Raw genomic sequence first — 27,411 nt, 5'->3', positions numbered from 1 at the left:
TTCCCGAACCCAGGGCCTAACGCGCCCCGGCGGTGCCTTCCGAACCACCGCGGGTCCGGGCCCGCCCGCGGCCCGAGGGGATCCCGGCGCTGCCGGGCCGGGCCGCGGCGGGGACCGGGAGGTGGGGGGGGAGGGTTGGGGGGGGCTGTGGGCGCCGGGCCGGGCAGGGGGTGGGGAGCGCCCGCCTCCCGCGGCTCGCCGCCGGGTGCCTCCCGCGGGCGCGGCGGGCCGCCCGGCTACCCAGAGTGCAGCAGGCGGGCGGCGGCGGGCGGCTCCGAGCTGCCGGCGCAATCCCGGCCCGCCGGCGCAGCGGGCGCCGGGCGCAGGCGGCGGCGCAGCCCAGAATGCGAGTGTGAGATGCTTCCCCCGGCAGCGGCGCCCCGGGCCCAGGCGGCGGCGGCCCCAGCGTGGATGCGGCTCCGGAGCCGGCGCTTCGCCCTCCACAAACATTTCTATAGGACTCACTCGCCCTGCTGAGGAGACCGGCCCGGCCCGGCCGCCCCTGCCCCTCGCCGCCCCCCTCCGCGCCGCGGAGCCGCTCCCTCGGAGGCTGCGGGCCCGGCCCGGCCCGGCCCGGCCCGGCGGGCATGGAGGCCCCCGGCGGCGCCTCGCCGCTCAGCCCGGCGCTGGTGGGCCGCCTGCGCCAGGAGCACGAAAAGGTAAAGGCCAAGGCCGCCGGGCCGTGGCGTGAGGGGCGGGGGGGGGGGGCGCGCAGCCGGCGGTCGGGGCGGGGGGGGGGGGGAACACGACACACGCGGGGCCCCCCCGGGCTGGCGGCCCCCCGGCGGCACGCGCCCGGGCCTGCGTGCGGCGGGTGGGCACGTGACGGCGCTGACGTCACGGGTGGCGGCCGAGGCGGTCCCGGGCGGGCCGAGGCCGAGGGGAGCCGGAGCGCTTCCCCCCGCCATCCCGTGGCGAGGCCGCCTTCCGCTCGGGGAGCAGCGGCGCCGGGCCCGGTGCGGCGCTCCGTTAGCGCCTTGGCGGCGGTGCCGACGCGCCCCCGCCGGGAGGGCTCGGAGCGCCGGCCCGAACGCGCCGCGGGGACCGGTACGGTGACGTCAGCGTGCGGCCACGGCGCCTTACGAACCGGCGGGGCGCGGGGACGTCCCCTCCTCCCTCGCGCGGCGCTGGCAGCCGCGGGGCCCATCCGCGCCGCGCGGGCCTGCCCGGTGCCGGGCCCGGGCCGTCGCCTCGAGGGGCGGCCGGGAGAGGCCTGCGCGCGCGTGTCCGCGCGGAGCGGCGCTGCCCGTGTGGGGAGCGCGTCGGGGGGCGCCCCGCGGAGCCCCGCGCCCCCAGGCCCTGCTGGTTCAGCGAGGGCGGGTTTGGGCTGGCGGGCCCCGCCGCGCAGCCAGCCCCGTGCGGGCGCAGCAGTCGCCGCGGGGCTCGTGGCCGTGTGCGGTGTGCGGCTGGCAGGACTGCGTCTGCCTGCGGCCTGCGCGCCTTGCTGCTCGCTCATACGACTAAAATGTTTAGAAGCTCCTTCTGAGGTGCACGTCGGAGCTTCTCCGTTGTAGCGGAGAACTTTACCTTCAGCGGGTATTGCTTTGTCACGCACTGGTTTCATTAAGTAAGAAAACTGAGTAACACGTACATGGTGTAAAAAATTGTGCCTTGCCTGGAATACCACGTGCCAAAATGTGTCTGCCTGTGAACAGCACATGAGGTCGTTCCTGAAAGGCTGACGTAACCGGCCGGCCATTAGTGTGGGTGAACAGTAAGAGGATCTGCTGGAACGCGCTGCGGTGTCTGCTCTGCGCAGAGGGTAACCTGCTGTACTGAACACTGGTGATAGTCACCCGTCGGCTTGGGCTCTTGCAGTTAATTGTCAAGGTGGTGGAATTTGGTGAAGAATGCTTTGTCTGGTGCGTTAGCGTCAGTCAGCCCTGGTGTGTAGGCAGGTGTCTGTCGTAACCACGTAGAATTATTCCCAGTTCGTGGTAAGACCCTGTCTCTGACTCTGTAAGCAAGTTTAAGACTCTTCTTAAACAGATCTGCTCCAGTGGAGAAGAGGCCCAGGAGACAATTAATTAAGCCTCTGTTAGGCTGATATACCAAAATTATATTTTATCATAGGGAAACTTTACATAATTTCTGCAAATTGGCTAAAAAAAATCGAACACTTCAGCTTCCATATGAAATTATACTGAAGAACTACGTATCTTGGTTACAATGGAGTGTTATGATGAAGATATCGTAGATTTTTCTCGATGCAATGAATATATATAATTGGATTACAACAGTATTTTCAGTTACAAAATTACTGTAATTTTAAGATGGAGGAGGTCTTTTCCTTTCAGCTGCCTCTTTTCAGAGATTTCCTATTTTTCTCACGAAATTACTGAAGTTGAAGGCTCATGTTATGGTCTTAGCACAAAGATGAGGGAGAATTAAGTTACCCAGTACTTGACTAGACTAGTAATCGTAGTATGAGCATCATAACAAATAGTAAAGTTATTTAGCCAGAACTATGTATATACTGGCATTTAAGCGGGGATGTATATTTCTCTTAATTACTATGGTGTTGTGCTGTCCCAGTGATGCTTGATAAGTATAAAGAAACCTATTTATTCCCATTAGTCTGAAGGCAACCTTTAGTGAAATAGTGAAACACAGCATTATCTGTCTGCAGAATGAAAGACAGTATTTGAGGCACCGCTGATTATTGTAGCACCCAGGCCATTGCACAACTATGGTTCTGCTACGAACTTGAGCTTTTAAGTGCTAAAGAGCTGCTCTGGAGCACACGTGAGCTGAGGCCTCCTTCCTGTGTAAAAGTACGAAAAGAACAGGATGTTTGTGACTTTCTGTCTTTAATCTGATTGAGGCTGCAACTTCCAGGTTTAGGACCCCTGGTGAAAAGTAATTTTAATTCTTGTTTAGGACTGCTTGCCTGTTGGACAGATTTCATCTGGTTAATTTGTAGTGATAGTAAGACCTAAGTGTTAAAAGCAATTTTCAGTGCTCCCACTAAAGGCACTTTGTATAAAAACATGACTTAGAATGTGTATCTTGGGGATAAATTATAGAAGAATATCTAGTAATTTTCATGATAAAGACCACCATTGGAAGCACAGTGGCTGCGTAAAGTTTTGAATATTTCTGTAAGAAGAATATAATGTATGTATCATGGATTACTTGCAAAAGCGGTATATGTTAGCTGAATATACTGCCTTAAATCTATTGCAAGTTAGTACAGGAATTACAAAATGAATATTTAAATAGGTGGATTCTCATGCTATAGAGCCTGCATTTAAACACAGTATTTGGTATACGTTTAGTCCTACAATCAAGTGGGTTGGGGTTGCTGACTGATAGGAAGTTGACAAGCTGGGTCTGTATGATTTGGTGAGACTGGTGTAGACGGTGAATTTGCAGTGGGCTGACATGTTCTGCAGTTTCTGAGCAGTGCAGTGAAGATACACGTAATGGGAGACATTACAGAACCAATTAGACCCAAGAGACATTTGTAGAGTGCAAACACAGGCATGGAGAATCTAAAGGATTCCAGTGTTAGCTGGCAATATAATGATTTTTCTTCCTTTTTTTTTTTTGTATTACACTGAGAAACAGTTTTTTTATTCCCCTTTTAGGAAAATTAGGACAAGGAAGTGACTCTCCTGTCACTCATGATGACAACAAAGCACAATTAGATTTAGTGCAGCTATTACCGTAACTCATTGGCCACTGTCTATTGTTCTTAGTTCTTACGAATTTAAATGGTGGAGCTGTATGATCTTTAATTTTCAAATTGTTTGCAAGATCCTGCGTACTTGCAGTGCTTTAATAGTTAAACAACTTGTAGGTGTGTTATGGGGCAACAAATCATAGAATCCTAAACTTACGCTCTTGTAAATTGTTTTCTCTTCTTCTTATATGAATTACTTCTGGGTCTGGTTGCTTCTGTTTAAGTCTTCATTTCAAGTAATATCTGTGCTATGTGATCAGCAACCTGGCAGTTCTAAAGCTGTTCCTGCTGTTTGAAAAAGAGCAGCAAGACTGAGCAGGGTCTTGTACGCTTCACGCTGCTGCAGGAGCCACTGGAAATTTGGAACTGCTTGCCTGTGGGCTCAGCAGGTGGGATTCAGTGTGGTCTCCAGTGCACTGTCTCTCAGGTATCGCACTTCTTCCAGCCTACATCCAAGTTAACAGAATGTAGAGAAAGCCTGGGTACGAGATACCAGTGCAGCAGGACTTCATTTTGCATGAAAACTATATGAGAAAAGTTAAGAGTGTCTGAAGCTTGGTTTGGGATGCTCCTTTGGAAAAGGACCTGTCTGAGGTATCATCTGCCATACTGCTTGTTAAAAGGTACCTGGACAATTACCTCTTCAGCAACCTGTGATGACGTCCACTCTACCCTGTCCAGTGCTTTTTTATAAGAGTGGGTTCCAATAATGTTTTCACATGTGCTGCTTTCAAGTAAAAGGGCTAATTTGGTCATTATTTGGATGCTTTCAAACGTAATAGTCCATATTCCTCCAGTGTTAATTGATTATCACTTTCACTTTTTGTAGTCAATATTTGTCTATGTTCTTATTAGTATGAATTAAATACCCACTAGTTTATATAGTGTCAAGAAATGTGAAGGAAATTAACAGATCTTAAATAGGTTTTTTTAATGGTAATTAAAGTCAAACTATTCACAAAAGAGTTTGAAGTGTTGCCTTTATTCTGGAGTGGGCAAGTCTGTGTATGTCCTGCCTCGTCGGTATTTAAAACTTGTAGATGAGATTGTATCCACAAAATTGAAATGCTACTCAATTGTGCTGCTCCTGTAGCTATCTACAGATTTTGTGAGTAGATGCAGTGACTAGAGTGCTGTTTGGGAACCAGCTTTAGTATCTCTAGCATCTTTGCAGGTCTCGGTTCTAGAAGTTTTGCTCATAACCTGTCTTCTCATATTGACCTGGGTACTCCTTGCCTCATGTAGATATTTCCTGTGAGACTGTGGACTTGTATTTTGTTTTCATTCCAAGTCCCAGTCTTCATTTTTTCGTAGTGGGGCTTTAGGACACTGGGCTGCACTGTGCAGTTGCTGGTTTTGTGGTTCCTCTTGTCTGTTATCATAGGCTGCAGTTTCACTGCCATGAAAAGGGTGAATCCCTCCGCCACTTTTGTACCAACACTAGTGATCAGACTGCTGTGGGGTAAGAGGAATGCAGCAATGCATGCGAAAGTGGTCGTGCCAAGTGCCAGCACGAACGTGACGGGGGAAGCGCAGAGCCTGTGATGGGTGAAACTCGCCGGGCCCTTTGGGCCGTGGCCGTGCTCATACCGAGTTAGAGCAGTTGTGAGCAACAGTCTTGGTCACTTATCCAGAAATTTCGTTAATGATCGTGTGAGTTATCCAGGAAGGAGATGACTTTAATTTGGTGAACAACTTTTTAATTGTAGGGGTTTTTTGTGACTGCTGCTTTCTGCCTTCGAGCAATTTTAGAGTGGCGCATTTGTGACACTGCTCAGTGACCTGGGTTGGGATCCAGCTTAAAATCAAACTTTGCTGTTGACTTTTTTGCTTCTTTTTTCTTCCTGGATTATTTTTCAGCCAGTGTGGTTCCCCAGCGTAGTTGATTGTGCAGTGTCACGAATGTCTGCCAGCAGGTTGTGTCGGGGTTGGAAGGATGAGACGGTGGAACTGAGTAGCAGGAGGCAGGGAGGGCTGATGACGGGGTTACTCAGGGCTGCGGGTGAATCCTGAACCACAGCCTGAAGGTACATCTGTGAGGCGAGTGCCACTGCTCATGTCATTTTTAAGGTAGTTTACTCAGGTATTAGTAGCAGCATGGTTGTTGCACCACAGACTGCATCACAGCTTGCAGAACCTGCTGGAGGCATTTGGCGAGTGAGATCGTGGGAGTTCTGTGCCGATGTTGTCTGCTGCTGTCCTGGTACCTGAGCTACCTTGGGTATGGTGTAGCCACATGAAGATGCTTATCTGAAATAGGCTAGAATACCAAGTTACAAGTTCCTTAGCTCTGTCTCAAGATGAAGTTACTTAACGTGGATACAACTGGCTACCAGTGACAGATGAGACCTTACTCCAGTTTGTTCCTCACTTGCACCAGTTCATTTGGTTCAGAGCTAATTAAACTCACTCAACAGAAAACATCCTGCTGCCTTTGGGAGTTTTGCTGGGTTAGTGACTTGAAATGACTCTCGAAGGGGACTGACAAATAGCAAAACAGCAGAAAGGTATTGAGAACTAATGGCTGGAAGCGAGGAGGAAGGGTGCTGGCTCGTGTGAGCTGGCGCTGCCTGCCTGACAGTCGCTGGGGAGTGGGCTGCCACGCTTACGTGCCATGCTGCTTCAAGATAACTGTGAGTTACTTGTTGGTGTGACCTACAGTCACAGCAGTCATCACAACAGAAGAGTCTTGAAAAAGCAGAGTTTCCCAGCTAGCAAAAATGAGATGAGGTGTTTTCTGTCTGCTTTATAATGCTTAGATGTTTCAAGTAGAATTTTTAAGCTCCCAGAAATCATTTTGGTCAAAACTTAGTTTTTATTTATTGATAAATAATAGTTATGTACGACTTTTCCTGCAAAACTTGAGACCCACTTGTGTGTACACAATTAATAAAAAAATAGTAGATCTGCACTTTTTTTTTTTGTAGAGAAAGGTAAATATTGTGGTTATATTTTTAAATAAAATATTTTCCTTTAGAAAGAAATGTTTGCCATGATTCAAATTTCTTTGTCTCTCTCTTCCTTCAGTATTCTTTCCAAACACATTTCTTCAAAAGGCAAAAGTTTCCACCCAATGGGGGATTTATGTTAATAAAATTTGTTGAAATGTAGTGTTTTTGAGCAATGCGATTTAATAAATGAATGAGAGCTCAGAAATGCTTTATTTTCCATTAGATCATACAGTGTGCCAACAGACTGAAGAACTTTTAATAGTTTTATTTCATTTTTTTGATTGAAAATGGGGCTCTAGGAAAAACAATTGTGCAAATGTTAATTCTGTCTTTCTCCATCAGTGATTGCTGTGGTTTAGGCAGGTGCTGTGCAGTTTCCTGAAGGAAAAAATGAAAATTCATTTTAAATGTTTATTTTGCGTGTCGCTGGTTACATCCTTGTTACCAAGAGGTGGTTAAATATTTGACCACCCATTAGTGTTCTTCTATAATGTGAAGTTGTATTGTGAACTGGTTGTTTCATCAGTAAGCTTTCAGGGTTTGGGGGTGCGGCAGAGAAATCTCATGCATGAGTTGCATGGCATAGTAGGTTTTGATACTGCAAACATTTGCAGATGGAGGCAGCTCACGTGCATGTATCAACTGCAGTAAATACTTGAATGTACAAGGTTAAGCAGTTAAAACTGTGCAGAATTGGGGTCACCTGAATTAGGTCAGTAGTGGAAATGATCTTGGATTTATCATGAGCCTTACAAACGTGGATCCACATTTCAGCAAACCAGCATACACTTCCACTGTAGTTCGTGGAAGGTTCTGAACAGCGGAACCAAAATCGAGACGGAGATCTTTACACAATCCAAAATGGCAGGGACAGTCTCCTGAAGGCAAATCATTGGTTTTAGACTTTATTAGACCCTTACTTTAATTACCACCTCATTACTTGCTGTGCTTCCACAAAAAGTATTCCATACTGTCATTTTCCCTAAGTAACTGGAAATGTGATTGAAAGGGGTGTTTAAAGTGAGACTAATTCAAGATTAAATAGTCACAAATTATATTATTGCTACATATAAACAAATTACTTGCATATCTGATTTTATTCAGATTACTTTTCAAGTGGTAAATAATGCTTTATCACTTATATAGTGCTCTTACATCTTTAGAGTGCTTTTCTCACATTAATTAATCATCATTAAACACTCTGAGGTGGGTAGGTTAATACTATTATCCCCATTTTGCAGATGAAGAAATGTAGACTGAGAGGTTGTGATTTGCTCAAGGCCATATAGAAGAAATAGAATCAGAGCTGGGGTTAGATCTATGTCCCTAGCTTCTAATTTCAGAAGACCAGCCAGATTGTGAGCCACAGCTTTGAAGCAAAATACTCAAGTAAGCGTGTAGAAACAGCATACATTTACTTGGCCTCTTAGATGCCTAACTTGCAAATCGTTTAAACAGAAACTTTGCTTTTGTGCCATGCTGCATATTTCTACGTTCATACCCACAAGTTGGAAATAGCCTCTCATTTATTTAGGAACTCTTCCTAACCTGATGGGGCATTTTTATTTTCATAATTTTTGTTGAAATTAACTCTCATCTTAAAAATACCCCTTTCTGATTCTTTAGACTTGAATGTAATTGTGTGATTCGGATACAGCAGGTTCAGTGTTGATACCCGAAACTGTCTGCAGATGATACCAATACCAGCTCTGTTGCTTATAATTTTTCACAAGCCGAGGCATAAATAAAATTCTGACTTGGGAGCTTGCCTTATTGTGGTTCAGAACAGATGAGAGAGAGAATTACCCTCAGTGTGCTAAAACCATCACCTTAGTAGGCAGTGCCTAGTTGCTCAGTAGAGAGAGGCAGTCTCATGCATGCACTGCGCCTTGGAGAACTTACCTAAATAAAACAAAATTTAGTCTTGGGCTGGAGAGGAGAGCAGAACTGTTTGTGCAGCACCTTGATAATCAGAAGCACCACAGAGAATTATATTCAGCTCTTAGTAACGGGAGTATGTGCAGAAGCAACAGGTGAGGAAAAAATGAGATGGAAGAAGGAGATGCCCTGGTATGTGAGGGTGAGGACCAGCTGGGGTGATGGGAACAGGTTAGAGACCTGTGGGCACCTACAGGTAAGAACCAGCTTCATGCTACAGCGTCCTCCTCACCAGCCTTCATTCCCAAGGAAACGTTGCCCGTGGGAGTACTGCCTGGCTGCTGAGTGAGGAGATGGGGCTTGTTTCCAGCCCTGCTCCTGGCCAGTGTCAGCGGTTAAGTTACTCAGCCTGCAGAATCAGTGCAGTGCTTTTCCACAGTGCTGTACACTGTAATTCATGGAAAAGTTTTTGAGCTCTTCGGATGGAAGATCCCAGGGAAGGTGGAATATAAATAGATTGATTGGAAAGAGAGAAAATGTTGCAGACAAAAGGAATTTGCTGCCTTCAGACAGTTAATGAAGTCTTTGGCTGTATGATACGAGTTGTTGGGGGGTGCTTTGGAGTCCCTAGCCTGCAAGCTGCCCTGTGTTCAGATTGGCATAGTGGAGCTGGGGGGCACCTGGGAAGTGATGGTAGGTCTGAAGCTGATCCTCCCACTCTGCTGTGACTCTGCTTGTGAAACCTAGGAACGAGAGATTCCCTGAAAGCGGCAACACGTGCTTCCCTTTAAACAGCTCAGCCTGGTCAAAATGGTCGTAATGGGAGAACCCATTTCCTGCTTTAGCAGTTTGGTTTTTAATCCAGAAGGAATTACCCTTTGGGTCACAGGCGTGCAGAGGTGTGCTCTGCCGGGGCTGTCCCGGAGGCTCTGGCTGGTCAGGGACTGGAGAAGCACTGAATTTCAGCAGGCTGCTGTTGGAGGAAAGGAAGGAAACAAGGCGTTTGCCCGTTTGTTTTCTTTAAAGACTATGGAATGTGTTCTCCGACAGTGGGTCCTGTTTCAATAACCAGACCCATCATTAGGTAATGTTAAGTTTGCTGCAATAGTAGTTTAATAAATATTTTAGTATGCAGACAAGCCATTGATGACTGCATGCATTGACAAACTCGTACTTTTTTATGCCTAAAAGAGGAGAATTCAGAATTTATTGATACAGCTTTCCACTGCGATGTCTTAAAAGTAATGCGTAGTTGGTGGCACTGGGCGTCCAGACAAACTGAACTCAAATGAACAAGCAAACAGGTCATTTATTTTATTTACCTTGACAGGAATTTTCATTCTTTAATTGTAACTCCAGATACAAATTATGTGTGGAAGATAGCCTAGTGATTTTCCTGTGTTTGATTAAAGGCAAAGAATCAAAGATTTGTTTATATATTTATCTGTTTGTTTCTTTGCTGTGATAAAACCAGTTGTTATCCAAACAGTGTGACTGACCTAATAGAGGACATACGCATAATTGATCTCCATCTGTTTTTCAATATTTATTCTCTATTTTTTAAATAGAGTTCAGTTCCAGAAGTGCAGCCTGAAACATTTTTAAGGTGGTACATTTTAGAAGTTCTGTAAAAGGTCTCATTGTATGCTGGCCACTGGAAAGAAAAGGTTTGTTGTTGGTTCCACCCTTTAGTATCCCTTCAAGAGAGATTATATCAAAGAAGAAGAATTAAATTAAAATTGATTGGTGTTATTGATTTTTCTTTTTTTTTTTTAAAGGGGATAAAGGGTGATGGAAACAGCATATGGCCCTATGCTGTTTTACTGATGGACTATTTTAAAAAACATAAAAAGCATATATGCCCAATTTACATATTTACTAATTAAAAAAAGCTTCCTGGAAACATTAAGTAGACTATCTTCTGTAACCTTTAACATTGTAGCTAATGGATATAGCCTAGAAATTTTCATAGAAGGCCCTCTAAATAATGTAAATGATTATGAATATGTAACTAGTTAATATGCAGCTACGAAAGGATTATCATGTAGAGGTTAATGAACATGCTGCTCTTATGGTTTGCAGGGCTTCTCCTTGTGCTTTTAGCTCACTTCATGCGTGGAAGGTCTTGTATTGGGAGTGGAAAGATTCCTGCCTTCTCCATCTTCATCTGTAATGGGGCAATTAAACTGGAACTTTCTTAAAGGATTTCATAAACATTTTTGTATGCTTCATTATGTTGTGTGCTTCACAATCGCTACCAAATCTGACAGAACGAAGGGTGTCGATAGAACAGGCTCTGACTCTCCGACGTGTTTGTGGTGGTCTCCATTGTGTGCCAGCACTGCTACCAAACGTTGCTGCGCTGTGCGGCTCATACCTTTTGTGGAAACTTTGCTCTTAAAATGGGTTTAATGTTAATAGTATGAATTAGATTTCGGAATTGATGTCCTACGGAAGTCTCTACAGTTATTCTTAACCTTAAAAATAGTTGACGTGCACATTAAGGAAAATACTTGCTAGGCGCTTGATTTATAGGGGTTTAAAGCAGATGATAAATTTAAAGTTGGCTTACATGGGACGAGCTACCTGGCTGAATTTCCTGATGGATTATGAAAGAGCATAACCACAAATGTAGAGCCGATCCTCTTCATTTAAGTACTTTACTCTGTTTAAAGAATTATTAGCTCACAAAGTAGTCCCATTTTTTTACTCCTACAAGAGCAGAAAGTGCAGGGTGTGAGATCTGTTGTGCAATAGCTGCACATATGCTAACTGAAAAAAAATTGTCTTTCATTCTGTTGTTTGGAAAAAAAAAAAGAATTATCTGCTCCAGTGATTTCAGTGGTACTTGAATGTATGTTATTGTTTTCTCTGCAAATTTTCTCATTAATTGCTTTCAAATGTTAGCATTATTTTGGCTATAGGAAAAACAAAATTTGTAAAAAAAAAAAATTTAGAAAATACTTATATTGAGAAGATGTCTAGACATATTTAATTGCCTCATGGCTTCATTGCATTTCATATAATTGAATGAAATTGTTTGTGTTATATTTTTGGTAACCATTACTCGGAGATCAGAATATGTTTTGAAAGACAAAATCTCCACATAATTGTGGCAGAGAAGGTCACAGGTTTCAGCATCTTGTCTGTTTGCTATATCTACATAATCTAAAAAAATACAGTTAAAAAAAAGTTTTTCATTTTAACAATGCGCTTTATTTTGTAATTATTTTGGATCTCTTGGGAAAGCCTGTAGCATAAAGAAATAAGGGAAATATTCAGATTAAAACTTCCTCTTTTTTTGACATTCAGAACAGAAGGGAAGCCAGCAGCCCATAATGGTGTCAAATCTCTTTGTATTTAAACACCACAAAATTACTTTGTGCTTTTTCAGGTTAAAACGGCCAGTGGAGACATAGGTTGATGTACTGATAAAGGAAAAAATGTTTTTGGTGCTGTGCGGTTCATTTGTTTTTGTTTTTTAATGAATGAGTATGGAAGTTACATTGATGTCTTGTTAAAATTTATGTTGTTTTCTTATTCTGCAAACATGTAACACTGAAAATAGATCTCCAGATTGCACAAACTACTACTTATCTTAGATCGTGTGTCACCTAATAGTTATGGAGCAGGTATTGTACCAAAATATGAATTGAAAAGCTGTAATTTTTTCTGCGGTTATCAGTCTGCATTAGTGTGTGATAAAGTGTGCTGCTTAAGAACTACCATTCACATGCCTTTGCACTGACAAATAAAAATGTGTAGAGAGACACCACCAGCTCTGTAAAGCTACTGTTCTAGTTTCTGTTGCATTGACATTGCAGCTGTGTGCTTAGCCTTGTTTTTTCATGAGTAGTTATCTGTTTTAATGACAGGTGGTCACTAGCTGCCAAGAAAAAATCCAGCACTGGTAAGTGAAAAATGTTTGATTACATGCCTAAAATACTGATGAGTAGCCTAGTTATATTTTAGTGAAGTATTGCTATTTATTCTAATGATGGCCAAATCTTACTAGCGTGTTTGGGGGATTACAGTTAGCAGTAGCTCAGAATTTTTGCAGTGTACTCTCTTTAAAATGTATGTATTTTCCACCGATACCATTACTTTAAATCACAAATACACTGAGCCTTAGTGTTTATACTTCTGTTTTAAGTACACAGCTCATTCATGAGTTTTCCCCAAGTGACCTAGTGGGACGAATGCTGAATTTGCCTGATTGGTGAAAAGGTACTCCCAAGTAGAATTAATTGCTCTTGTTGGTTTCTTTCTAACTGTGGAGAAAATAGGGAAATTCTGCTTCCCCCCACCCCCCGTGTTCTAAAACGATGTGAAAATTATGTTTCCCTGTCCTGTGTCCCGTCCCGGCCCCCCCCAGTAAAGTATGTGATAAAGCTTAGTTTGTGATACTTAGAAAGAAATGGTTTGTTCTGTAAAAAAATTATCTCTGGGCACTTTTTTCTCTGTTGGCAATCTATGGTTAATAGAAAACATGCTTAGTAAATAATAGTTTTGTATGGCATCTGAGGAAAATGCACATTTAATGGTGAATGAAATCTTATATTATGAGTTACTGTGAGATATAACAGTTGATCTTACAGATATCAAATTACAATATATCCATGCTGTGTTTACCATGATTTTACTGAGAGAACAACAGGAGCTGTCTTGATTATTGTCTGCAGGGTTATTGCAGAATCACAGCAACTGCCCCTTTAGTGGTGAGATTAAACCTTTGGTTATACACCATCAAGCATATAATATTTTAAATTTATTTTAAGAGGCTTTTTCTTCATGCCTGAAAGATCTCCGAGCAAATAATTTATATTTAGTGTGTATCAAATGTTTTTAGTTTAAATGCACGTAGGCTGCAAGCACTGGATAAGAGGAAAAAAATCAAGGCAATCTATACACATCAGCATATTAAATTCTGGCTATTGGCTCACAAAAATAATCTAAAACTAATATGTTTCATTTATGTTTAAAATTCAGAGACTGCATTAATTTTCAATAAGGGAAATATTATTGAAGTGCCTGCTGGTGCTGCTGTGGCGAAGCCAGGCAGAATATCCCCAGCACACGTACTTTCTCAGGAGCTTTGCAGTGTCCATATCAGTTCGGCCCTGTGTGACATTCTGTGTGTGCCTTCTGTCACTGAAAGACAGTATTTTTCAGAAATAAACTAATTGACAGAAAACCTTAAAATTTGGGCAGATTTTTAAAAGTTTGGAAAGTAGTGACAATTATTTCCTCTTACAAAAATGGCTGAGGTTTGTGGAGAGGGATGGGAGGGTTGGCTGTGGAAGAAGGAGTTGCTTGTGCGTTTGCTTTTACGTGAACTCTGGCCATGGCCCCATGAACTTGGGGGTTTGGGGCACAGAATGTTGAAAAGGAAAACCTAACTTAGTGACATCTTTTATGTAGAAAAGCAGTTTATACAGAATCCATACAATCCTTATAGAAAATTATTAAAAATTTGGTACCCTTATTTAGATCTTGATTGTGGAAGAGCTGAGAGCTCTTGTTTCAACTGAGTAATTTGTTCATGTAAGACCTTTTAAGTAGTCAGTGACACAGAAGAATGTTAAATAGAATTGGGTGAATAACAATAGGGTTTTAAAATGCTCAGCTTCACATTAAATTATTTTCTTTCTCAGTTTTTTAGTATGCTTGAAGTATATTTCTAAAGCCATGAATCCAGTAATGGGTCTGCTATGGGATTAAACATCTACACATGCGTTTCCCCATCTAGGGACACGTTCATAGCTGGAGTCACAATAGTCATCCTCCCTCTTCACTTTAGTTCTTCATTGCCTGTGGGGACTGAGCATAGTTTGTGTGACCATCAGCCATGGGTGAAGAGGGAGGGCAGCTTCCTTCCATAAGTAGTGCTGTTTCAGGCCAATTAAATAAAAGGACTGATTTTAAATTTCTTTATCTTGATGGTCCAGTTCAGGATGTGGCCACACTTTTAGAGATTCCCATGGTGGACATTTGATCAGCAAAGGGTATTAGTCCTGCTGAAAAAAGAAACATACTTTGCTCTCTGAAACAAAACAGCTTTTGTAGCAAATGATTTCTGCTGTACCCTAGTCAGATTATTCAGTAACAGGCAGCAGACAGACCTTAAAGGCAGTATCTTCTTTTCAGATTAATGAAGAAATGTTGAGTGACTACCAGCCGTGAAATGATGGGAACGTTGAATCCTGCAGCGAGTGGGGAGATTCTCATACCATTCTCTTCCCACCGAGTCTTCTCTTGCATTTGAGACAGGGGCAAGGCCTTTGGTTTGGGGATTGTGTTTGGTTTTCAGCAAGTAGTTGGAGTGCATCAATGTCCATCTCTCACCTACAGATCTCTGTGAGGCAAAGGCTGGATTCTGTAAATGCCATGAAGTAATTGGCTGTTATTGTTGACACCAAGTTGTCATTATGTTGCTTTCCCCCAAAAAACATCTTGGTGAATGGAGTTAAGGTTTATAAGTTTGTCCTTCCTCTTTGAAGGAAGTGAACTATATTTTCACTTTGATGTGGGCAATGGACAGAGAAACTTGCCCTAAGTGTCCAGGAGACATCTGCAGTCAAACCAAAGCAGCAGCAAGCATCTTTTGTAAACCAGTTATATGGAATATGGTTTTAATACCCAAGTGGCATAAAAACCTAAATTCCATTGTTTCAGGACCAGTTCAGCAACGTAAAATCTGAAGTACTCCAGGTGTAAAGTAGAGTGATTACAGCAGACTTCAACTATGGAAGCAAATGAGTCAAAACATAGGAGTTTCAGATAATTTTTCATAATGAATGCTGAAGAAGATTTCACTCTGCTTATGAATCTAAGAAAATCAATGATAATATTTTGAGAGTTGTGTTATCAACTATGACATTCATTTTTCAGCACATTTATAGATTGCGTTCCTTGAATCATCCTCAGAAAACCTGTAATTTGCATCTTGGGTCAGCGTTGTTAAGTGTGCTGCTCTGTGCTTTCAGTTGCCTTTTATTGCAGAATTTACTACCATATATATGTTTACTATTTTGAAGTACGAGTAAACAATATCATGAAACCTGACATTTATATGCCAGTTACTTCATGCGGGAGCTGATTTCTGACCATCCTCAGAAGGGCAGTGGTCCATTAAAAGATCTTTTTCAGCCAAATTAAAACATTTAAGAATGTCTGCACAAAAGAAGGCTTTTAGAGGGAGTGTAGTTGCTTGTTCTGCACACAGAGGGAAATCCCTGCAGCAGTTGAAACTCTCTGTCTTGCGAAGTCCTCTGAAGAGACAGGTGTCTACTGTAGGAATGATTTATGTAAGTTCACCAAGCCGTTTCTGTCTTGGGTAGCAACATGTAGCATGAAGCTTACTTACATTTTGGACAGAGAAGCAGCAGAAGGGATGTTCCCCACCTATACTGTCCCTCGTCAGGGACTGAAGGTGCCACAGAGTCCTGGTGGTCAAGGCAGCTTTCAGGAGTGTTGACTCTTCGTAGGAGCACAAAGTTCATATGAAAATCAGAATTCATTAGAATTTTTCCCATTTATATCAGCTCAAACCAAGGTCATGACTCCTTTCTTACAAGTGATACTTTGAAGAATTTGCCTCTTATAAACTGGATTTTCAGTTATTTTTCTAAACATTGATGGTGGTGTAACTGCTGAACTTGAACATGGAGCGAGATGTGCCAGGTCCTAGTGGGAGAACTGATTCTTTGCACCGTAAAAAACTGAAGTTCAGAAAGGGACATGCACGATCTAAAATAAGCGTGCCCCTATTTTAATACAAATTATTCTAAAATAATCTAGCTATTATGTTTGTCATTCCAAGTCTTTTATAAAAAAAGTTATTATATGTGTTTAAGAGTAAAATAGTTTATGTATTTTTTGTATGTGTTGTTGAATTACTAGCAGAAAAACATTAACTCTTTATTTAGCTATGAAATTGAATCAACTTGAATTTGTCAACAGGAAGAAGGTGGAGAGCGATTATGAGGCTCTTCAGGACCGACTTCGTACGTTGCCTGATAAACTGTCCTACGATATCATGGTAGGTATGCTGTAGAGTTTGCACAAGAAAATGGGCTCAAATTCTTCTTAACTGAGGTATCTGCACCGGTGGTGAGGTGTTACTCAGCTGCCACATAGTAAGCCTTTGCTTTTGTTTCTTTCTCTTTTCTTTGAAATCCATTATAAATTACAACGTTACTGACAACTGAGAACTGATGCCATAAATGCTAACACAAAACCTGACATGTTTGATATGTAAATCTATTGTATAGAAAACTGTAATTATGACTGAATTACGGTACTTAGTCATTTCCTGAGAAGAAAGTGGCCATAGTATTTCCTGATTCATGGAAATAAACCCTAGAACATTGATTTTTACATAAAAAGGTGCTGCTAATTTTTGTTTTACCGATCTTCACATTGACATAGCGATCTTTTCTGGTGCTTTGAATCTTCCCTAACAACTGCACAGCTCCCTCGGTAGACTACCCTGTTGGCTTGCACTCACCAGAATTCTGACCAAATTGGCTTTTCTCTATTTCGTTTTTTCCTCCCCGGTTCTCGGGTCCAATTCAAGATACATCTTTGAAGGGAGGGAAGTTGTACTATAAATTACTCAATGGCTAATTTCAGCACAAAGTGCCTGACTACTTTCTTCCGTGGCAGCCTGGCTCAGCGTATAGAGCGGAGTTTTAGTAAGACTGTGTCGGGAGTACACATACCGTGTGGGAGAACGGAGTGTTTCCCTTTCCTGTGCTAACGATTCAGCTCTGGATTTTATGTGTGTAGTCCCATCACCACGTGTATATGTGTGGCCACATGATGTAGGGCAAAAAGATTGTGCTGTTGCAAAGCACAGAAAAAAGCCTATTTTAAAAAAGCTAGATAGGGCTGATTCTCAGTTAAAGCAGCAATGTCAACTCACATCTGCTGTTTTAAATGTATATAAATAGTTCCTATCCTGTTAGCCAAATATTTTCATGTGTTTTCAATTTTGCTTTCATCATTTGGGGGGAAGACTGAACAGGCGAATGGTGCAGTCTGCTGCTTGCAAACCAAGTCAGGAAGGGTACGTGTGCAGGAAAAGCACATTCTGCATAGTCTGAACGCTGGGATCCTGCCTGCTGCAGAGTTGTGTCAAGCGTTGGTGCCCTCCCGGGTACCGAAGCTATGGACGATTGCTTTCTGAGGACACAGATCCACCCGGCCCAGCGCTCTGCTTTAGCACAGATGTGATGAGAAAGCAGTGGCTATCCTGAGGATATGAAGAAGGCAGCAGAGGAATATATTAGGTGGAACTAATACAAACTGGCTGAGACAGATCTCTTTTTACCCTAAGAAAGAGAGAACTTCACACGGATGTGGTTCCTAGCTTTTTGCCACCTCCATTTTAACTTTCATTTGATTTTGGTCTCCTGCTGTCTTTGCGATCGCAGCCCAAAGGCAGCGGGGCAGGTGGCCGTAGGTCTGAGGGTAAGAGTGCAGGGGGCTGGTGCGGGAGAGAGGAGCGAGGGTAGCCAGGGCTTCTCCTCAGGGGTAGGACCTGCCCAGGCACTGTCCGTGGAGTGTGGGCCGTGTCTTCAATCATAAGAATAATGACCTGCACATTGTAACGTGTTGAAAAAGGGCTTACATGTTTTAAGAAGCTTCTTTTAAAGTTGTAAAATGTGCTTATCGCCAGTGTACTGCTCTTGGAAGTATTCTGGTTCTCTGTGCTGGTCCCTGTGCCAGGAGAGCCACTGGAGGACGGGCGCTGCTGGTGGAGCGCTGCCCCAAGGTTGAGGTCTGCGTGCTGCTCAGCGGTGAGACAGAGGGAGGTGAAGCACGGCCTGCCATCCTGCCAGTAGCCCTGCAGGCTTACACTGGGATTTCTGGGTACTTACTGTTGGCAGTGTGGATACTGAGAAAAGCAACTCAGCTTTGCCTGTCAAGTACTTATTTTAAAAATTTTAGCAAAGCTGAACTTGCTTTTGTTGGGAATTGAACGTAGTCTGTGTATAACAAATACGTAACTCACCCAAATGATATTTTTTTTATCATTAAGGCTTACATGTTAGAATTAAGTGAGTTTGTTCTCCATGTGAGCATTCAGCTATACTATAGTTCGATGTCACGAAACAAGTTTTCTAGTTATATACCACTTTTCTGATTTTATAAGTACAATACTAAGTTCAAATGGATCTGGTCATTTGAATGTTTATGGAGGGCTGGACGTTAAATAACTGCTGTAGAATTGTTACGTCTTTAACTCTGTGTTGTACTTTTTTTTTAGAAAAACTAAGACATGAATGACTGCCTAGGCTTTATTTCCACTAGTGATTTTCAGCTGTTTCTTCTGTGCCTTTGACAGGTACCTCTTGGTCCTCTTGCCTTCATGCCAGGAAAACTTGTCCACACCAATGAGGTTACTGTTCTGCTTGGGGACAACTGGTTTTCAAAATGCTCAGCAAAGCAGGCTGTTGCACTGGTTGAGCACAGAAAAAAACGTATGTATGTTTCTGAACATAATTTAGTAGTCAAAATTATGTAACTTTGTATTAATATATAAAATTAGTAGCATCTACACAAAAAAATTTTTTTTTTGTGAGCTAGCTAACAGAAGTCTCATTCAGATGTAGTATCAATCTAGCACCTTATTTTCCATCTTGACTTGGTATTTTATCAGATATGTCTGATTTTTTTTTAAACATCTAGCCAGAGCTTGATTTTTTTTAAACAATACACCAGCTTAAGTTAACAAAATTCAAGTTCTGATGTTAGATGTTAGAATACAAGATTAGTCAAGATTTGTTCGTTTGTTTATTATACACAAAAGTGAAAAAAGCCCCCAAAACCAAAATAAACTAAAAACCCCTGCCACTTTTCTTTAATGTGGGAAATGCTGTATTCTCTTCTAGAAAGCGAACACCACGTTATACTTTTGCTCTTAGTTACCTTATTCCCTGTTTTCTGTTCCCTTGACTCTTCTCTTACTTCTTTGCTGACCTGTCATCTATTTTGGTTTTTTTTCCCTTGTCCATATAATTTTCCAGTTTTCTTCTCCTTCTATACATGCTTTACCCCTGCTTGTTGGGTTTTTTCCTCGTTTGCCACTCAGCTGCATATCTGCCTCGTGCCCTCAACGTTCTTACCCGTTGGTGTGGACAGATCCACTGGATCTCCCCAGACCAAGTGCTGTGGGTGACCACCAGATTCGTCTTCTGCAGCAGTAGATCCCAGAGGCAGGTGGGCAGTTCCTGGTTTTGTTGCCAGCTCTTCCCAGCTGGTCGCGGGACCTGGGCTTTGAAGAGCCAGGACCACCGTGAGTGGTGTGCATGGCGCGCCTTGGAGCCTCTTTGTGTTAGAAAGAATGAGAGCCTGAAATATTTGATGGAAAGGTCAAGGAAGGAAAAGCATAATAAAATGGAAAATAAATTGCTGCCTATTAGCCTTTGCTGTTTGCTTCAGATAAGCGTTTGAGTAAATTTTTTTCGTATTGGTTTTACCTATAATCTGTCTCATTCCTGAACGAGTGCTCACTGCAGCTTTGCCCTGTGTATGTTACTACTAGCACAACTATTTACATTGGATTTTTGTTTGTAAGTTCAGCTATCCATGTTGCTGCCTGCAGCAGAATACCTCAGAGGTTCTTCATCTGAATGCTTTTTTTTTCAATTCTGTGCAAGCAATATTTATGTAAGAAAAGGATTTTTTTATAAAAATTCATTTGCTCTATTAGTTTAGAATATTCCTTTATGAAGAACATTACCAAAAGTATGTAATTTGTATTTTACCTATTATCTTTCTTGATCTTGTTCTCCTGACACAACTTGCAATTTTCTTTCTTACTGAACTGAATCTACACTATTTGTTGTGACTCTTGCGAGGTCTTAGGTCCATGGCTTTTTCCTTGATCATCTAATATTTTTTTCAGTGCTGCAGAATATTTTTGTCACCATTACATTCAGTGAAATCATTTGACCTTTGCACAGTAGATGTTTGAACATTAAGTAGTCTGCTGGGAGACACACAATAAATGCTGGATTCTTTCCTTTATGATCTTTTAAATCACATTTAAAATACAAACTCAGAAATACTCATTTCTTTTAAAGCAAAATAGTCATTGATGCCTGGATATAAACCCTCCATTCAGCTGGTAGTTCACTTCAGCTGTGTGATGGCTGCCAGTGGGAGGCTCCAAAACACTGATATTAACTAAAAACTTTTTGTTTAAAGGACTATTTTGAGTTTTGGATTACGAAACCCCTATTAGTACATATGAGTCCGGAAAAAAAAAGTATTTCCTTCATAGATAACTTTTCTCCTTTAAAAAATACAACTGACTTAAACTCTTTCAACTATTTTCACACTAAATGACAGCAGCTTAGAGGAGAATATTGGAGATTGTATTTGTTTGATCTAATTGGAAAAAAAGTTACATGTGAAAGACCTGTGGGCCATTGCAATATAATGCAAATTGGCCACTTGTGGCACAGATGTGAAAGACTGATGTTTCACAAGTATTGGTTTAAAGTCTCCTTCGTGTACTGCACTGTAGTTACTTTCATAGGTTTGCCTGCCGAATTCACTTGCAGTTTGTGACCATAGGGGCTTCATCGTTTACACGGTGATGTATATTGGGCATTATCATTATGCTGTCACAACGTGATTCGATTTTTAGTACATAATCTTTTTGGTTTGGATGTAAATTTTTGGAGTAGGTCACGCACACTGGAAAAGAGGCCGTGCTTACTGCGGGGATCACATTGCGAGGAGTCGCGAATGTGCTGTGTGCCAGTCGGAAGGTCCTAGCCCAGCAGTGCTGGTTTTAAGCATGTGCTTAAGGCCAGTGTGTGCTTCAGGGCTTTGATGTGTGGGAACTGGGCTCTGCACAGAGCAAAGAAAGGCTCATGCTGAAATTGCTGCCCGAACAGAAAGCTGGCAATATTTGTTGATGCCTTGTTTCTTCACTCACCTACTTTTTTTTTATCCAATATTGCTCTATTTAATGTAGATGGGTATTTTTTCATAACCAGCTTGTCAAATCTGTTCAGATAACAGAAATGAACTTAATTAGTAGAGCACTAATAATTCAGTGCTTTAACAGAAATTAAGAGTTCTAAGGAAATAAATACAAGACATGCACTTTGGTTGCTTACTGCATCTTGTGTCCCACTCTCCTGAGTGGTGAGGAGTGGGAGAGCAACTGGTCAAGGTGTCACTTTCCAGTGGGACTGGCTCTTGGGTAGAAGAGGGTGAGAGAGTCCTGTAACTCACTCGCTTCCGAGTGCTGGTTCTTGCTGGTTCTGAGCAGTTGTCTTTATTGCCTTTGACTAGTTCTGCAGCGGTCTGCCCATTGACGACCTCTGGTCACCAGAGGTGATCCCATTTGCCTTTGAGGGCATCACTGCCCTAACAGTTCATTTAATCAAGGTTCACAGAAAATGTTCTTTACAGTGTGATTCCTCTGTGTGTGTTGGATGCATACAGGAATGCATAATACGAATTTGCATGCTTAAGCAGTAATAGTGCCAGAGAAATCAAACAGTATCAGTGAGTATAAAGCCTTGGAAGTTAGGGGTAGCAATAGGAGTGTACTATATATAAAAGCTTTAAATATTACTTAGTACTAATTAGGTCATCCTTTTTGTCTTACCAGTTTTGTTAAATTTGCTTTTTAAAGGAGAACGAGTGAAAAAATGTTTGCTTCTGTGGAATAGAGAAATTCCCAGCCACAGCAGATTAATTTCTTGGTTAAAATTTATTTAATTGAAAGGAATAATTGAAGGCTGAGTGTACTGAATTTTAAATGTAAATGCACTTTAACCGACATAGCTGCAGAAAGCCCTATTTTGGGGCTACTTTTTTGTTTGCGTAGCTTTTCATTTAGATGCAAACTGTTCAGTGTTGTGGTAGGTTGAAATGCATTTGGTAAAATTTGGGACAGTCACTCATGTCAAATGTTACTTTTTCATAAAATATTGATCATGTCTTCTTGAATAATATTTGAGTTGCAGTAGATCTTTAATTTGCTGTGCATTTTTGTGACATCCTAGATGTTCAGTTAGTTCCAAAACTGTTAAAAAATCTAGTGAACTTTATGGAAATGCCAAGTATATTTTTAATTGTTTTAAATTTCTTGCAGTTTGTTTAACCAGGTAGTATGGATAACGGGAAACACTTTACACATACGTGTGCATGTAAAAATGTGAAGAAATAGTGAAGCAGATTAAAGGATACGCACACCAAATTCCATTATAATAAAAGAAATTAGCTTTTTAAGTATGTCACAGTTTAGCACAACAATAATGCAATTGTAGTTTTTTCTCTTACAATTATCTTGCTTAAGGTACTTCATAATATTTCTGTTCTCCTCAAGGCAAGACTGTATTGTCTCAGAATTCAAAGAGGGAATAAAGATTCTTTTTGTGAATATGGGATTATATCTTTTACGTGTTTGTGATGATATAAATTACTTTTTTTCTCTATATCAGTAATCGCATTAATTCTTTAAGATGGGAAATTTTTCATTACAATAGTCCCTGTGGTAGTTACTATAGAAAGAAATTAAATAGATTTTTCTTGTAAATATTTGTGGATTAATTCAGTATGCTAGGTATTCCAAGTACCTAAACACTTTAAAAGGTGGGAAATTAAAACACACACACAGAACTAGGAGTGGTTTTATTGTGTTAAAAATTTATCAGATAAAAAAAAATCCCGCTTAAAGGAGAATTGTTGAACTACTTAGCAACTGTGTCTTCAGTATATGTAAGAATACCCTTGCAGTGTCATGCTGCAAATGAATTAATGAAATGAAAATACTGATTACATTAACATACAGTATTGTGATAGTACCCAATTATAAATTGCAGTATGTAACCTTTAATACAAATATTTGTGTCAATCAAAATTGACCGATAGCTTAGTATACAGGATTTAAAAGATACCATTGTTTTTAATAAATAAGAAGATACAGGCGGCTGAGGACTAGTTTGAATTTGTTCCTTATCAGCACTTCCAGAAAAAAGGATATTGTCTCCAAAATATATGATAGGAAGGCTTTCCATTTCCCATCTGTGAATGAGTGAGGCCTTTAGAGGTTTTGATGTTTCATCCAAGGGTGAAAATAACTGCCTTTATGTTCTAAAGAGTGTAACACAAACTTGCCTACTCACTTTTTTGGGGGAAAAGAAAAATGCAGGCAATGTTACAAAGAAATCTAGCTGTTTGTTTATTAAAAAGAAAAAAAGTTTTCTGCATGCTGGAGAATTTTCTTTCACTGTGCTTTTGAACATTTTTTTACCATTTTTTGCGATTATCACTTTTTAGTTTGATAACCTCCATCAGTTCCTTGCTTTCCCTTGTTAAGTTTGGAGCTGATGGGGTGGAGTGCTAAGAGCTCTAAATTTGCTTTGCAGTTCCCGGGAGGTGTTTGGTTTCTCACAGGACGACAGTCTAGGTGCTTTAACCAGAACACCGTGGAAGAAAGTAAGGAGAATAGACTCCTTTCTGCAAGTTACATCTTGTGATTCAAAGAAGCCTCTACCTTTTTATAATTCTTACTGGGCAACAGAGGAGTTGTCTGAATGCTACCCTCCTTCATTTAGGAGGAATTTAAATGTATTCATATAATTCTAGCAATTGCATAGGTGTGTGAACCTGAAAGAGAAACGCATTGCATTTACTTAGTGTTCCCAAAGCCAAATTATCTATACAGATTTTTACAGAAGAAAATCCAAATTACTTTGGTTTTGGTACCAAGGGAACATGGTGAACAGAACGAAGGTTGTCTTTAAAAGGTGCAGAGCTACTGCACGAAGGGTTGCATTGCATTTTAAAGAACTAGTGCAGTTGCTGTTATAAAGAGTGAATTTATTTATGTTGTTGCAAGCACAAAGAGAGCTTAAATCCATATACACAGAACGCAATCAGGATTCTCTTTTGAACCTTAAAACAAATGCATCTCTAGAAAAATGAACAGAAAATAATAGAAAAAAAGAAGGGTGTTTTGAAAAGCTCTTAGTAGATGCTACTTTCTGCAGAACTGCAGATCTTACTTGTTTCAAATAACCTGTGATAGTTTGTCAGAAAACAATTGGAAAAACATTTTTTTTGCAGATTAAATATGTATTTATTGAAATACAGTTAAAAATCCTCAGATGACTGATCTACTTACGCAGACCCTTAAAAGCAAGAAGTAACGCACTTAAAACAGCATGCCGTAACTCAGCCCATTAACAGTACTTGTAATTGTGCTGTAGCGCTGTCCTTTTGCGAGGAAATACCTTCCATCTCCAAAGAATTGAGAAGTGGAGTATGTGCATTAGATTGCATCGTGCTTTACCTCCAGCCTCAGTAATATTAAGATACTCCATTAACAGACTGTGTGCTAGGTGTTCTTGTTTTGTTCAGGGGTCAGTCATAATTGTGCTAGAAATTGCTGATCAGAGATTCTGTGTGCAGAATGCTGTTCTGTGGTTCCCTGGTGTAACCTCCCTGCTGCACGTGCAGCGAGCCGGTGGCAGCCTGGCGTTTCCACGGTGCAGAGCTGCCGAGGCTCTGCCGTCAGGTGCACGTGCTCCGTTCTCACTCTGGAGGAGCTGAGCCGCTGCCGGTAATTGAGGTGGGTGGTTGTTCCCTGGCTTGTGTAAACCCTCTGTGCATATGTAACCATCTGAAAACTGGCTACCTTCTGCCTGAGAAACTGTGTTTGATGATGAAGAGATCTTGACTCTAAATCTCAGTTGTGTACAGAATTCTTTGTTATGCTTAATCTAAAATTTCTGCCCAGTCAGCTGTCCTCAAAGGGGATTATTTCCTAACTTCCCAGTCTTTTTCTTCTGTATTATAGCCACAACACTCCCCTGAAGACTGACTGAACCTAGCAAGGTAGACCAGCTTCAGCTTCATCTCAGTTTGTCCTGTTTCACAAAGTCTGACTTTTCAAAATAGATCAACCTGTTCTCACTATTCTTGTCTGTTCTTACTATTTAAATCCCAGTGTAACACACAGTTTCCAGAAGTAACTAAAATAATGTCTGTGATTCCCCAAATCCTTATAGACAACACTCCAAGGACATTAATGTCAAACTCAGATAATTAAAATTTGTATCCAGCCAAGCTAATTAACCCATTAAAGCCAAAATGCATAGATGAGAATTTGTGTCAGTTTGGCATTAGTACGTTGTCATGTCTTGTAAAATCTGGCTTCGGTGGACTTCATTTCAACAATGTGAAATGTGTTCCCCAATTATTTTTTTCCTCTACCAGTGTGTGTGTAGCAAGCAGAGGGCTGCTTCTTAAAAATGGCTAATCATGGTGTGAGGAAATCCAGTTAAGTCCTTTCAGACTAGTAAGGGAACTGGGAAAGAATGATCTAAATGTAAAGAAATCTCACTGCCTGTAAATACTCAAAGGCCGCTGCATGGCGGAAATCCACATACCCTGATTCAAATACCTTTTCCTTTTGGCGGTCCTGGAAAACAGTCTTAGAGACTCTGGCTTGTCTGCAGCGCTGAATGATCTTTCCAAGCGGTTTAGCTGGGACGTGTAAATAGGAACTACTCGAGTTCACCTGAAAGCCACGTCAGACTTTTCTCAGATTATCGGATGTGACAAAGTTGGACAACAGCCTCTGGTTCAATCCGTCTTAAAAGGCTCTAAGAAGCTTAAACCACAGCACAGTAAGAGTAAGGCTATGGAGCCTCGCTTACTTCACTGATACTTTTCTGGGGGTCTCAGTGAGGACAAAGTCCCCTGTAGTTCGTAAAGTGAATTGTTTTTTCGCTAGATATGGTACATGTTAAAGTTCAGTGAATAGCGTTGGAGGCTTTCAGGATGCGCAGTGGTAAGTTTAAAACACAAAACCCCAAGCCTGCCCTGCAGTTAGGTGCAGGAGCCCTCTTGCAGGAGACCTCCGCTGAGGGGCCTGCCCACGAGCAGGTCTCTGCTTCGGCTGACCAGGAGCCCCGGCTCTGCGCTGCCGACCGGGGCTGTGGGGACGGAGCATCGCCATCATCCCAGCTGCCCGCTGGCATGCTGCCTGGCCCAGGGCAAGTCACTTAAACTGTTTCTTCATCTGTATATCAGGAGAGAGCAATACTTACCACCCTTGCAGGGTGCTGGGCAGAGTAGTTAATGCTTGTGCAGCATTTTAAAATAAAACACGGTGTGTAGCTGCTCGGTGTCCTTATGTGACGGAGCAAACCAACGCGCTCCTGTCCAGAAGCAGCCTCACAAGCTGGTCCTCTAGAAGCAGCGTAGCCTAGATGGCTGTTGATCAATATTTAGATATAGAGGCAATGACTGAGACACTCGTTGTGTTTAAGAAACAACTGAGCATCACATTTACTATGAATGTAAAATAAAAGCCTGAGGAAAATTGGTCTCAAGCTAGACATTTATGTATATTGAGACTACCTTCAAGAGCTGAAAGCACAGACGGGAGCATTTTGTATGAAAACTATCACCACCTCTCTTTGATTTGGATTTTGGAGGGTGCATTAGACACCGAAAAAGGCTGTGGATGGTGTTGGCAGGAATTAACTGACGCAAAAAAGCTGCGTGCGAGAGGTGGTCGTTGCTGTGTCCGACGGAGGACGAGGTGGCTCTCGAAGGAGCTGGGTGAGGGGAGCAGGACCCTGGCTGCGGATGGAAGGAGCCGTCTCCTCTGAAGGCCGGGTGTTGGGACCACTCGAGACGTCGAATGCTTTTTGGAAGTAGTATTTCACCCAGTAGGAAATGCAAATGCAGAGCATTTTTCAGGGGAGAATCATAAGCGGTTTCTTAGAAACAGCCTAGCTAATGGAGATGACTGCACATTTGACACACGGGCTGTTGTTGAATTTAAAGGCTAATGCTTTTGAAATACCCCAAAAGTCTGAGCTGTGTCTTCGTGCTTCTTGTTGGAAAGGA

The 27,411-nt window shown here is 42.0% G+C and overlaps 1 protein-coding gene across 1 annotated transcript in view; it reads left to right on the top strand.

The window, feature by feature from the left end:
- The first annotated feature begins 558 nt into the window (after positions 1-558).
- Positions 559-27,411, top strand: part of URI1 (URI1 prefoldin like chaperone) — a 42,301-nt gene continuing 15,448 nt past the window's right edge. The window contains exons 1-4 of the mRNA XM_075434230.1: positions 559-659; positions 12,390-12,424; positions 16,477-16,555; positions 18,866-19,001. Coding sequence (XP_075290345.1) covers positions 588-659; positions 12,390-12,424; positions 16,477-16,555; positions 18,866-19,001 — 322 coding nt within the window. The 5' untranslated portion in view covers positions 559-587. The remainder of the gene's footprint in view (positions 660-12,389; positions 12,425-16,476; positions 16,556-18,865; positions 19,002-27,411) is intronic.

The sequence above is a fragment of the Opisthocomus hoazin genome, chromosome 12, assembly GCF_030867145.1.
Source record: "Opisthocomus hoazin isolate bOpiHoa1 chromosome 12, bOpiHoa1.hap1, whole genome shotgun sequence".
Lineage (NCBI taxonomy): Eukaryota > Metazoa > Chordata > Aves > Opisthocomiformes > Opisthocomidae > Opisthocomus > Opisthocomus hoazin.
Note: the sequence above shows the minus strand (reverse complement) of the source record. Positions and strands in the feature narration are given on the sequence as shown.